At 39.7% G+C, this 14,668-nt stretch overlaps 1 protein-coding gene across 1 annotated transcript in view; it reads right to left on the reverse strand.

The window, feature by feature from the left end:
• Positions 1–8,198: 8,198 nt before the first annotated feature.
• LOC132380351 (nuclear distribution protein nudE-like 1) overlaps positions 8,199–14,668 on the reverse strand; it is a 28,389-nt gene continuing 21,919 nt past the window's right edge. The window contains exons 7-8 of the mRNA XM_059949094.1: positions 10,943–10,974; positions 8,199–9,119 (exon numbers count right to left, since the gene is read on the reverse strand). Of these exons, the coding sequence (XP_059805077.1) occupies positions 9,112–9,119; positions 10,943–10,974 (40 nt within the window). The 3' untranslated portion in view covers positions 8,199–9,111. The remainder of the gene's footprint in view (positions 9,120–10,942; positions 10,975–14,668) is intronic.

Below are 14,668 nucleotides of genomic sequence, written 5' to 3' on the forward strand. Positions count from 1 at the left end.
ACTCCACTAATTGGCATATCTCACTCCTCTACGTCTTCTTGTCACCACCTGAGATTCTACCAACAATGGTTGTATCGTCAGCAAATTTATAGATGGTATTTAGTCATGTGTATACGGAGAGTAGTGGGGTAAGCACACATCCCTGAGGTGCACCAGTGTTGATAATCAGTGAGGAGGATAGGTTATAGCCAATCACACAGATTGTGGTCTTCCAGTTGCAGAGGGAGGTACAGAGACTCAGGTTCCACAACTTCTCAATCAAGATTGTGGGAATTACGGCAATAAATGCTGAACTTGTAATATTCCACTTGTAACTTTGGAGTCATTGGCAAGATTACAATGTTCCACTTGTGATCTTGCCAATGACTCGTACAACGGTAACACAACATTCCACTTCTTGTACTCTGCCCAGTCAAGTCAAGGTAAGCATGACATGAACTGTCTTCATAACCTTGTACATTTGTGTTTCCTCATTGTATGTGTAATTCTATGTCTCTATGTTCTACAACACTCTCCAGGAGCCTATCGTTCACTAGGTTCTGTACCTTATGGGTCACCTGACCTGCTGAGTATCTCCAGTATTTCATATTTTTATTTCAGATTTCCAGCTTCTGCAGTTTTTCCTTTATTTTTGAAGTTGTTGTTTTGCTCATGCACTCTAAAGGCACATTGTGAAACGAAGTGCTTTTATAGTCATGATAATATGTATGATACTTGGATTTGTTTGTCAGCTCGCTGCTACAAACTTCAGTCACACCTGAGGTAATCTGACACTTCAACTTTACTTTGTGCTGCTTAGCACTCAAAAAGAGATTTCGTGTCTAGTATCAGAGGGTGTTTGAGGGAAAGGGTTAGTCAAAGGCCCAATCGAGCCTTCCACTAGGGCTGGTAGAGGATATAAGACTTTGATAGGGGTGTCAGAGAATCTAAGACATTGGCAGGTGTGTTGATGTTTGGAATGTCAGGTTCTTCAGGGTGAGGCCATGAAGATGGCAAGTTTGTTTTTCTTTTGGAGGGGAGGGGGTTTCTGTGTGTTTCCATAGATGCTTTCCCATAAGAATGCATTTTCCCCGGGAGTGAAGTGTACGAAGTGTTGAAATGTAGCTGTTGCAATGAATTATAGGGCTGGGAGAAATTAAGGATGAGACTAGGAAGGGATTTGAAAACAGCAGCAAATTCCATCTGGAGGATTTCCTTACAAAGAAATAACATGTAAGCTTAAGAGTAACAGATAAATGGGACGTATGGGATGACAATGATGGCCAATTCATTCAGATGAGTTCAAATTTATGGGAATCAGAAGACAACATAAAAATAGTAGCAAAGCTGTGGAGTAGCTTCAATACCATATGAACTGAGGCAGAGACAAAGTCAATGTCACAAATGAAGGGTGAAATGGGTACCCTTAGCAAAGGTGTAGGTTAAGTTTTGAATCAAAAACGGGTTCATATTACACGTCAGTGATTTGGACAACAGAATTCATGGTTTTACAGTATGACCAAGGTTACAGATGATGCGAAGATAGGTTGAGGGGCAGGTAGTATTGAGAAAGAAAAGAGTCTGTAGAATGACTTGGACAGATTAGGACAATGGGCAAAAAGTGGCATTTGGAATATAGTGTAAGAAAGTGATGCACTTTTGTACAATGAATAAAGGTGTAGACTATTTTCTAAATAGGGAGGAAGTTTAGAAATCAGAGGTGTAAAGGGACCAGAGAATCTTCATGCAGGATTCCCTGATGATTAACTTGCAAGTTGAATTGGTGGTAAGAAAGGCAAATGCAATGTTAGCGTTCATTTCGAGAGGAGTAGGATATAAAAGCAAGGATGTAATATTGAAACTTCATAAGGCATTGGTGAGACCACACTTTGAGTATTGTGAGCAGTTGTAAGAGAGGATGTGCTGGTGTTGGAGCAGGTCCAAAGGAGGTTCACAAAAAGGATCCCAGGAATGAAAGGGTTACCTTAGGAAGAGTGTTTGATGACCCTGGGCCCGTACTCACTGGATTTTAGAAGAATGAGAAGTGATCTAATTGAAGCCTACTGAATATTGAACGACCTAGACAGAGTGGATGGGGAGAGATACTTCTTATAGTGGCAGAGTTTAGGAGCAAAAGGCACAGCCTTAGAATAGAAGGATGTGATAGAAGTGATAAGGAAGAATTTAGTTAGCCAGAGCATTGAATCTGTGGAGGCCAAATCATTGGGTATATTTAAAACAGAAGTTTATAGCTTCTTGATTTGTGAGGGTGCCAAAGGTTATAAAGAGAAAATAGAAGAATGAAGTTTGAGAGAGGTAATAAATATGCCATGATGGAATGGCAGAACAGACTCAAATGGCCTACTTCTGCTCTTATGCCATATGTCTTAACTTCTTCGACAGCCTACCTGGGTCACTTGGAGGAACGCTTATCTTTATCGTACCTCCAAATTTCAAGGGACAAATAGCCTAACTCTGCTCCTATGTCTTATGGTCTTATAGTAGGAGATTATGGTCAAGACGAATCTCAGAATTATATGCTGCATAAACAATTTGATAATAAATGTACCAATTCCTTTATTAAATTGTACATAGTTCTACACAATGTATCAATGATAGAGAAAGTAAGCATTGAGGCGTGACTTGTTAAAAGTCTGGTTAGGATGTACTAAACATTATTATTCATCCTTATCTCCATCTCCTAGGCCAGTTAAGGCATGTAGTCAAACCACTGGTGAAGTGTTTGCCACTTGCTTTTTGGGGAAAATCAAGATTTAAACTTGGCAATGATGAAAGGAAAGCAACACATTTCCAAGAAAGGCTGGCATGGAAGTTGTAGTGAACACACAAGTAGTATTAGCATATTGGTTAGCACAATGCTTTACAGTACCACTGACCCCAGTTCAATTCTGGCTGCTGTCTTTAAGTAGTTTGAACATTGTCCCTGTGACCACGTGGGCTTCCTCCAACAGTCCAAAGACATAGCAGTTAATAGGTTAATTGATCATCATAAATTGTTCCATGATTAGGCTAGGGTTAAAATCAGGGGTTGCTGGGCAACACTTCTCAAAGGGCTGGAAGGGCCTATTCCGCACTCTATCAAATAAGTAAAATTGTATTTAAGATCCATGATTGTTTAATGTCATTTAGAAAACACAAGTGTAAAGTAGAATTGTTACTAGAGTTGTTAATTGTTACACATTTGTCCTGAAGAGTAGTTATTGTGGATTTTGGGGAGTGCTGTCAGTAAGTAACCGATTGGTACACATTACCAATCGAGTAATTACAAACCGAGTGGAGGGAATAAATGCAGGTTGTTTTATTGTATATCATAAGTACTTAATTCAAGCCATGAGTGTGGTAGATTGTCCACATTCAAGGAAAATTGAGAATATTGCTTCACACTCATGACTTATGACTTGTGCCTTGCAGGTGGAAGGATGATTATGGGCTGAGAGGAACTGCAGAATACCCACCTTTTCACCTATTGTAATAGTAGTTGAATTTCCAATCAACTGAGACCACCTCCCACCCCAGGAAGATAGTTAGGAAATTCTGTAACAGTAGTGTTATTAAATGTCAAAGACAGTCAACTAGAATCCCTTATATGAGAGATAATCATTGCTTAATACTTGTGTGGCATAGATGTTAGCTACCACATGGAATTGCAACATAAAATAGGTTAAGAAAATGAGGTAGAATGTTGGTTAATTTACTGCATTAATGCTGCAGATCCTTAGTTTAATGTTCCTGAGGTAAGACTTTAAAACCCAACCACAAATAGGAAATATAAATGCAGTTAATTGAAATAATCAAAAGGCAGAACTTCTTCATGGGCTCCATATCCTGGAATTTCCTCCAGAACAATACTTAGGTGTATAGAGCAGGCACACACCGAGACTGTTGAGCACGGTAACGGCTGTCAATTCTACATTTGGTAGAAGCTGTAAGAAAGTTTCCTGTACTGACAAATCATAAACATCACTGACCTTGCAGAGGTGGTACTGAAGTGGACACCCATGTGGAAGATCCCATTTTGATGTTATATAAAATGATTGCTTGACCCTACCTGGAATCTTGCCTGGGTATCAAAAGCAGTCTCTCTCCCTCTGACCACTGTCTCAGGCACTCCACCCACTTAATGTAGACCCACTTACCAATCCGCTGCCACCTCAATATCATTGTTTGATGAGTTGCTCAAACATTTTGGAAGCAGGATATTGTGGAAAGGAAATGCACATCATGAAGTAAAGTTCATATACTAGTAGAAATAGACAAGGAAGGGGAGGAGGGGAGAGAAGAGAGCTGTATTGCTAGGGGATTCTATAGTCAGGGAGGCGGATAGAAGATTTTGTGGGGAAGATCGGGAATCTCAGATGGTATGTTGCTTCCCTGGTGCCGGGGTCCGAGACATCTCAGATCGGGTGCAGGTTATTCTCGAGAGGGAGGGCAAGAATCCAGATGTTGTGGTCCATGTAGGGACCAATGACGTGGGTAGGATGAGTGAGGGGGTCATGCGTAGGGAGTTCAGGGTGTTAGGTGCGAAGCTGAAGAGCAGGACCTCCAGGGTAACAATCTCAGGATTGCTACCTGTGCCACGTGCGAGTGAGGCAAGGAACAGAAGGATTATAAAGATTAATACATGGCTGAGAGGATGGTGCAGGAGAGAGGGCTTCTGGTTTGTAGATAATTGGGCTTTGTTCCAGGGAAGGTGGGATCTGTTCCGAAGGGACGGTTTACACCTGAACTGGAGCGGTACTAACATTCTTTCAGGGAAGTTTGCTAGTGCTTCTTGGGGGGGGGGGGGGGGTTTAAACTAAATTTGCAGGGGGTGGGGATCCGTAATGTGAGAGAGGATAGCGAGAGGAAGAATAAAGGACAGGTGGGGACTACACGGTTTTGGAATATTAAGTGTGTAGTTGAGGAAGGTGGGGCAGAACAAGTGATAAGGAGGACTCATGTACAGAGGGATGGTCTGACGGAACATGGAGTTAAATGCGTTGAAAGAATAAGTAAATTTAGGAAGGACAACAAAATTCTAGGGGCGTATAGCCCGATGGGAGTTCGGGGAGCTGGGTTAAGCACAATAGGCAGTGATTCAAACAGAGAGAGAAATGGGTTAAAAATTCTATATCTGAATGCACGAAGTGTCAGAAATAAGGCGGATGAGCTTGAAGCCCAGGTGCGAATGGGTAACTATGATGTTGTTGGGATAACGGAGACATGGCTCCAGGGAGATCAGACCTGGGAAATGAATGTACAAGGATATACGGGCTATCGCAGGGACAGAAATGTGGGCAGAGGGGGTGGGGTGGCCCTGTTGGTGAGGAATGAGATTCAGTCCTTTGCAAGGGGGGGGCCAAAGGGTCAGGAGAAGTAGAGTCTGTGTGGATAGAACTGAGGAACAGTAAGGGCAAAAGGACCCAAATGGGTGTTGTCTACAGGCCACCAAACAGTAGCATGGATATTGGGTGCAAGTTGAATAGGGAGTTAACACTGGCATGTAGCAAAGGTAATGTCGCAGTAGTTATGGGGGATTTCAACATGCAGGTGAACTGGGAGAATCAGGTTGGTGCTGGACCACAGGATAGCGAGTTTGTAGAGTGCCTACGGGGTGCATTCTTGGAACAGCTTGTACGAGAGCTGACCAGGGGCAAGACTATTCTGGATTTAGTGTAATGTAATGATCAGGATTTGATAAGCGATCTTGCAGTAAAGGAGCCATTACGAGGTAGTGATCACAATATAAGCTTTTATCTGCAATTTGAGAAGGACAAGGGCAGATCGGAGGTGTCAAGTGTTGCAGATGAACAGGGGAAACTATGGAGCCATGAGGGAGGAGCTGGCCAAAGTTGACTAGGCAGATAGCCTAGCAGAAAAGACAGTGGAACAGCAATGGCAAGTATTCTTGGGAATAATGCACAAGCTGCAAAATCAGTTCATCCCCCAGAGAAGGAAGGATTCAAAGGGGGGAAAGGGGCCACAGTGGTTGACAAAGGAAGTCAGAGATTGCATAGCATTAAAAAAAAGGAAATATGACAGAGCTAAGGTGAGTGGGAGGACAGATGATTGGGAAGTTTTTAAGGAACAACAGAACTTAACTAAAAAGACAATACGGGGAGAAAAAAATGAGGTACGAACGCAAGCTAGCCAGGAATAAAAAGGAAGATAGCAAAAGCTTTTTTAGGTATGTGAAGAGAAAGAAGATAGTTAAGAACAATGTTGGGCCCTTGAAGAATGAATTGGGTGAAATTGTTATGGGAAACAGAGAAATGGCATAAGAATTTAATGAGTACTTTAGATCTGTTTTCACTAAGGAAGACACAAGCAATCTCCCAGATGTATGGATGGGCCAAGGACATAGGGTAACAGAGGAAATGAAACAGATTGACATTCGGAAGGAAACGGTGATGAGAAAACTGATGGGACTGAAGGCTGACAAATCTCCAGGTCCAGGTGGTCTGCACCCTAGGGTACTAAAGGAGGTCGCCCTGGAAATTGCGGATGCATTGGTAATCATTTTCCAATGTTCCTTAGATTCAGGATCAGTTCCTGAGGATTGGAGAATGGCTAATGTTATCCCACTTTTTAAGAAAGGAGGGAGGGAGAAAACAAACAGAGAACTATCGACCTGTCAGTCTGACATCAGTGGTGGGAAAGATGCTAGAGTCCATTATTAAGGATGAAATAGTGGCATATCTAGTGATATGATTGGGCCGAGCCAGCATGGATTTACCAAGGGTAAATCATGCTTGACTAATCTGTTGGAGTTTTTCAAGGATGTAACCAGGAAGTTAGACGGGGGAGATCCAGTGGATGTAGTATACCTCGATTTTCAGAAGGCATTTGATAAGGTCCCACATAGAAGATTGGTGGGTAAAATCAAAGCTCACGGGATCGGGGGGGGGGGGGGGGGGGGAAGACATTGACATGGATAGAAAACTGGTTGGCAGATAGAAAGCAAAGGGTAGCGGTGAATGGGTGTTTCTCGGAATGGCAGGTGGTGACTAGTGGGGTGCCACAGGGCTCGGTATTAGGACCACAGCTGTTTACCATTTACATTAACGATTTGGATGAAGGCATAGAAAATAACATCAGCAAATTGGCTGATGATACTAAGCTGGTTGGCAGTTTGACATGTGATGAGGATGTTAGGAGAATTCAGGGTGACTTGGATAGGCTGGGTGAGTGGGCAGATACTTGGCAGATGGTGTTTAATGTGAATAAGTGTGAGGTTATCCACTTTGGGAATAAGAACAGGAAGGCAGATTATTATCTGAACGGTGTAGGGTTGGTTAAGGGAGAAATACAAAGAGATCTCGGAGTCCTTGTTCATCAGTCACTGAAGGTGAATGAGCAAGTGCAGCAGGCAGTGAAGAAGGCTAATGGAATGTTGGCCTTTATTACAAAGGGAATTGAGTAGAAGAGCAAGGAAATCCTCTTGCGTTTGTACAGAGCCCTGGTGAGATCACACCTGGAGTTTTGTGTACAGTTTTGGTCTCCAGGGTTAAGGAAGGACATCCTGGCTAGAGGAAGTGCAGCGTAGATTCACGAGGTTAATTCCTGGGATGTCTGGACTGTCTTACGCACAGAGGTTAGAGAGACAGGGCTTGTACACGCTGGAATTAAGGAGATTGAGAGGGGATCTGATTGAAACATATAAGATTATTAAGGGATTGGACAAGGTAGAGGCAGGAAATATGTTCCAGATGCTGGGAGAGTCCAGTACCAGAGGGCATGGTTTGAGAATAAGGGGTAGGTCATTTAGGACAGAGTTAAGGAAAAACTTCTCCCAGAGAGTTGTGGGGGTCTGGAATGCACTGCCTCGGAAGGTAGTGGAGGCCAATTCTCTGGATACTTTCAAGAAGGAGCTAGATAAGTATCTTATGGATAAGGGAATCAAGGGATATGGGGACAAGGCAGGAACCGGGTATTGATGGTAATTGATCAGCCATGATCTCAAAATGGCGGTGCAGGCTCGAGGGGCCGAATGGTCTACTTCTGCACCTATTGTCTATAAATAGACAAGTTTTATTTCCAGTTCCTCCTTTTGATATGTAGGCCTTGTACAAATTAATTAGCAGTTTGTTCAGTACCAGTTACTAAACCTTAATAATATATACTTTAAAAAAAATCTTAGTAAGATACTTTCTACAGGCCTACCAGTAGTGACTCCAGCCTGTATTCTATTATGTTTTAACAGACTAACACGCTACAGCTGTTGAAAGAATGAATTTATTACTGGAAGATTAAACAGCAGATTCTACAACATATCATGATTTGTTACAACTGCAAATGGTAAACAATATCTTTATTAAACATGCCATATAGAATCTGAATAAATAATGCTACAAAGTCCAAGCTATGTACAAATGTCTTGGGAAATTATGTTTACAAACATATACAGCAACACAATGTAAACAGGTAACACAATTCTGAATTATGCAAAAAAAAGTGATTTGAGTTGATGCATAGAAACAAAAATGCTGCAAATAGTTCAAATAAAGTGTACAAGTTTTAGTTATCTAACTTTTGCATTTTTTTAAACAAACCATTTGCACTTAAACAGTGCTTAAATACATCTTAATAAATCTGACATTAGAAATCAAATTGTACAGTACAACATAAAAATTACAGGAATTGGTGTTTTAAAACATCACCAAATCCAGGCACGTAACCAAGAAACCTAGACCAACTATCTGGAGAGTCACAACCGTACAAGTGGCATGAAAAATTACCATGTATACCACATCATCTTTGAATATGTACTTTTTCCAATACTGCTTGGAATTTAATTTTTGAATGCTCAATATACAAGTCTTTTGTTTCTGTGGCAAACAATAATAGCATTAACATCAGCAAGAAATCTAATTAACATTTTATCAGAGGCATACTGGTTAATTGAAAATCTCATCCAGAAGAAATGAAAGTGAAGGTTCAGAAATTCCTACACACTGCAGTGCACTCCATTTGTAGCCAGGTTACAATGGTTATCCTGGTGCAGAAGTAGACATTTTCCTTTTTTTAAATAAAAAAGGCGCAGTATGGCTATTTAGACACTGAGTGGCAGCATGCCAGGTGGGGAAGAAGGTGGTGCTGATCCAATTCCAGCAGGTGCTTGGTCTAGACCATTTACTGCCCTACATTTAACAAAAGAAACTTGTTATATTAAAGCACTTTATACGAGAACGCTACAGACCTAGCAAATTCTGATCAATATTCAAATATGAATTATTATTTTTAATCTGTCTCAAAGCAACTATCAAGTTCACTAGTAGCCCTGGTTGAAAACAGTAAAATCTTATATAGACGCTTATCAGTTCACTTGCTTTGGTTTCCTGTAGAGTCTATTTCTGGAAATTCAACTTCCTTCTATACTTTGCCTGCATCCTGCAGCACTGTCTGGCCTTGAAAATTAAAGAACTACATTATTCTTCTACAGTAGTTATTTGGAAAGTTCTACATGAAAATATTAATATACTACTAGAACATGCCATTAGATTATATATTACAACTAAATCATCTTTTATTAGAAATTATAGCCTGAAGCATACACAATAATTAACAGATTGTTTTAAACAGGAGTTGAAATAATTTACTGTCGTTTATTTCAGGTCAAAGTGCATGTTAAAAAATCTGTGAAGATAGCTAATCCAAGATGATTAGAATGACCATGAATTATCTACATTAAGAATTAATAGACATTCAACTTTATCACTGATCTGGAAACCGAAATAGCAATTTCCATATTTAAAATAATTTCTGTATATAATCAGCAATGATTATCCTTACCTAATAAAATTTATTGTATTTGGACAAATATTTTTAGAACTACAAGATAACTCAAAACTACATTACTTATAGCTAGCCATTTTTTTTAAAAAAAGAAAACAAATCTACAGAAAACTTGAAGTGCAAATGCACACATTTGTTAGTACGAGTTTAGCCATGCCTCATCTTTCAAAGTACAAGGGATAAATCCACAGCCAAGAATTTTTACGAAAAAGCATTGTGTACTGGATGGTATCGATTTTAAAAGTTATTGTCTTGTTTTGGCCCAAGGCTGTTCTTGTACAGTCTTTTTCAGATTACAAACTTGGTTATATTCCGGTATTCCGATTTCCATTAATAGTTTAGCCCAGTACACAAAGCTTTAGTTTTGATTTTATCATAAAATCTCCAGTTGGCAAGCAGATCTTGTTATGGTCAAAAGTTGACCAGAAAAACTTAAGAGTCCTAAGAGAGAATGCTACCCAGAAACCAAATATTTTAATGGTTATTTGCCTCTTCCTTGTAAAGAGGCTCAGTATATCTAACCATGAACTACTGTAAAATACTCTTTCCAGATACATGTATATGGGTTAAAAAAATTAGAATTTTGGCCAAAACCTCAAACATTACAAATTCCAAAATACACTCTCAGCCATTTGTCACATTCTATTTGGTTTCTCTTCAAGTGGGTTAATTGTGGGTTAACTCAATGCAGTCTTATACTATGGGCTCAACAGCAGCTAGACTGTACTGGCAAAACCTGCATTTATTGTGTACTTCTAAGGCAGCAGATGCTACCAAGGTTTTTCACAGAGCAGTATTACCGGACAAAATTTGACACCAAGGTACGGATGACCAAAAGCGTGAGCAGAGATAGACTGACACTAAGCGGAGAGAATATTTATAATCTAAGCTCCATTCAGACATCATCACTTGCCACAGGACTAACCCAACAGACAGGTTTATAAAATTATAGGGCAAAATTTAGAATTATTAGGAGCTAAAGTTTGAGGAATAATGCTAGACATGTCATTTTTAGGGTAGGCTCTCATAACTTGCCACAGAATATCAAAACCCCATGCTGTTAGTGAAACTTAAGTTTGAGTTCAGGTGTTAATACTGCTTCCATTTACATCACCATTGCAACAACATGCAGGTGATCACTTTGGAGGAATGCAATAAAATTAATTACCCATGATATACTTGAAAAAGACTCTCTCTTTTCTGATAAAAAGAAAACAATCCAAATCAACTTTACACACTCACAATTGAAGTTTAAACCAGTTTAAGTTGGTTAAATACTACAATCACTTAGTTCACGACTGAAACCAAGTTCTTGGATGTAGAAATTTATTCTCTTTTGTGCACTAAATACGTGATTCAATAACCACTGTGCATAGAGTCTGACAGTTGTTATTCAATTCCATGTACTTTAATAAAACAGAATTTAAGCAGAGTTAAATGTAGTTGTTCATAGGACAGATTTTACTTGCAACAAATGAAGGTGGATGGCATATGAATTCTAACTCTATAACTGGCAATTCCAATTCAAACTACACTGCCAAACCAAACTGTATTGTCTATAGATGCCATGTTCATTTTGCCATCAGAATCTACAAATGTGTTGAACATGAATAAAATTGGTTAGAAGTAAAAAGTATCAAAATAAATTGTACAATTGATATTAAAATTAGTTAACATTTTAAATTTACAGTTTTATATAAGAGTGCTTAGAAATTTTTGGAGGATTTACAATTCTGTAAATTTTGCATCCAAATTGAAGGATATTGTTTTATGTCATCTACCCCCCCCCCCCCCATGCATCTTCTATTGGCTGGAGGTGGGAAGGTAGGGAAGGTTAATATTCCACCAATATTTATAGTTAACAGAAAATGTGTAAAGAAAATTAATAATGTCCAGCTATCATATGCAAGAGCATCAAATTTAATGGTCTTCAGACATAATGAATGCCTCAGACATCAATGTCATTAAAACAGAGATAATTAAACAAGGTATATTGATTGAAACAGCACATAGCATTCAACTCTGCTGCTTAATTGCTGTTCTATTGAAGTCAATGGAAATTAATTTCAGTAGCAGAGTTTCAGGTGTAAACAAGTGTGCAAATTGTGTTAACTATGGTTAACAGTGTAGGCACTTCTAAACCCAAGAATTTATTCCAGCTACTAGGTGTCTTAAGGCAATTCTAGTATGTAACCAAATTAATCGAAGTAAATTTGTCTGCCAAACAAATCGTACTGCAAAATAATGGGATGCTTTGGTCAGCAATGGTGCGGCAAATGTTGGGGAATCATTTAGAAAAAAATATGAACTGAGGATAAAATTCGTTAATACAAACATCTGGTACTTTAATTTGCAGGATATTATTTAATGTGGAAGAATTTGACCATAGTTTATAATTATTGCCATTAGTATTCTTTAAACTTATGATGAAGAATTATGACTTTAAGGCATTTTTAGGATGCAGGTGAAACTAGCAAGACTAGCATCAATTCCCTATCCCCAATTTCCTTGAGAAGGTACCTTCATAAACCACTGTGGTCCTGCTGGTGGAGATACTGTACTCCTATGATGCTGGAGACTTCAATGAATTAAACCCAATCACAATGAAGGAATGCCAATCAATTTCAGATCTGGTGTGTGCACAACTTGGGAGAGAAAACGTGGCATTCACACGCACCTGAGATTCTCATCCTTCTAGATCAGAAGTTCCCAATCTGGCATCCACAGTTAATGGTAGGGGTCCAAGGCATAAAAGGTTTGGAAACCCTGTTCTAGATGAATGGCATCTAGATGAGTAATCAGGGCAAGCAAATTTATGCTTTTTGTAGATGTCAGTCACTGCAACTACAATGCTGGTGAGAATGCACATTTAGAGTAATGGATGGATGACAGGCCAAGTATGCTGCTTTGTACTGGTTGATGCAATTCTAGAGATTTTAGCAACTGCAGATTATTCCATCACAATGCTAACTTGTGCCATGTAGATAGAATTAAGGTTTTGGCTTGTCAGGATGTCAATAGGATCCACTTTCCTCCAATCTCTTCTGGATCCACAGTATTTGTGTGATTAGTCCAGTTCTTTCTGGCCAATAGAGATCCCCAGTAGGGAACCAAGTAAATGCAATGTCACTAAATATCAAAACCAAATTTGCACTTGTATGGTACAAGTATTACTCTGTACTTAACGGGCCAACCTTGAATGTTAAGTAGACAGTCTTACTGTAAACAGCCATGGACTGTTTCATGAGTCCATGCCTTCAGAATTTTAAGAATTTTAAACCTATTACTAACATTGGTTTGGATTTGACAAGTCAGGTAAATAGAGCAAAACAAAGTGTTACTGAGTTTCAAAGAGGTTGAGAAATATACCTTACAATACAAATCAGTTAGATGTTAGAACATGTAGAATGAATATAAATGGTTTTAATAGATTAAAAGATCTTTGGTTAGCTATAGCTGCTCTACACAGTATCTGGATGTATATCTTAATTTTTTGGCATTAATACCTAAAAGTCAAATCCATTCCATAGATTTGTGTGAAGGAATATTAAAATCAAAATCTTGTTAAATTTTTTGTTGGGGAAATAAAACTGTGCCAAGTGCATTAATTACTTCAAGTTTGAGGCAAAATGTTATTAGCAGTGGTGTGGGGGCTGTTATGTTAGATTCGGTTTGATCTACATACCATTGATTAGGTCAAAAGCAATGTGTCTGGTGGGAAAAGAGGAAGTTTGAGAAACTAAAGAGGAAGTTTACCAATACCAACAAAATTCTACTGTTAGACACATCTTCCTCATCCTTCCCCTTTCAGCATTCCAAAGGGATTGCTTGCTTTGTGACTCTCTGATCTGCTATTCTATATTCACTAATCTTATCCTTTCTCATACCATCTTTCTATTTCCACACTGGCACATATCCCTGCAAGTGACAGAAATGCTACACCTGTCCATTTACCTCCTCCCTCACCTCCATTCAGCACTAACAGTCCTTCCAGATGAGGCAACCTGCGAATCTATTGGGAGTCATCTATTGGAGCTCCCGATGCGAGAAATGATGTATTTGGTAAGCACCTCCATTCCAGCTGCCAGCAGTGGAATATTCCAGTGGCATATCATTTTAATTTCTATACCCATTCCTGTCCTAACATAAGGGTCACCGGCCTCTTCATTTGCCGTGATGAGTCCATTCTCAGTGTGGAGAAACAGCACCTCAAATTCCTACTAGGTAGACTCCAAACTGATAACATGAACATTCCTCCTGCCAGTAATTTCCCCCCTCCCCCTTTCCTTCTTCTATTCCCCACTCTGGCCTCTTGCCTCTTTTCCTCACCTGCCTATCACCTACCCCTGGTGCCCCTCCTTCTTCCCTTTCCACCCAGTCCACTCATTTCTCCTATCAGATTCCTTCTCCAGCCCATCACCTTCCCACCCATTTGGCTTCATCTATCACCTTCTAGTTAGTCCTTCTTCTCCTCCCACCCACCCCCACCCCCACCTTTTAGTTCTGGCGCCTTCCCTCTTCCTTTCCGGTCCGAAGAGGGGACTCGACGTGAAACATCGACGGTTTATTCATTTCCATTGATGCTGCCTGACCAGCTGAGTTTCTCCAGCACTTTGTGCGTGTTGCTTTGGATTTCCAGCATCTCGCGTTTAAATTTAAATTAATCTGTTTTCTCTCTTCTCCAGTCACACGATCTTTGGCCTAAAACGTTACTGCTGAATCTCTTTCACAGATGCTACCTGACCGCAAAGTACAGAGATGGTGTCAATCTTGGAAACAGCTTTCAAATTGGTACCACTGTCCTCTTCCTTCCATAAGCACTAATCATTTCTTTTCCTTTTTTCCCCAAGTTATGATTGACTCTGTTTATGTCTCCCTTTCAGACATCACATTA

This window comes from Hypanus sabinus, chromosome 23, assembly GCF_030144855.1.
Source record: "Hypanus sabinus isolate sHypSab1 chromosome 23, sHypSab1.hap1, whole genome shotgun sequence".
In the NCBI taxonomy this organism is placed as follows: Eukaryota; Metazoa; Chordata; class Chondrichthyes; order Myliobatiformes; family Dasyatidae; genus Hypanus; species Hypanus sabinus.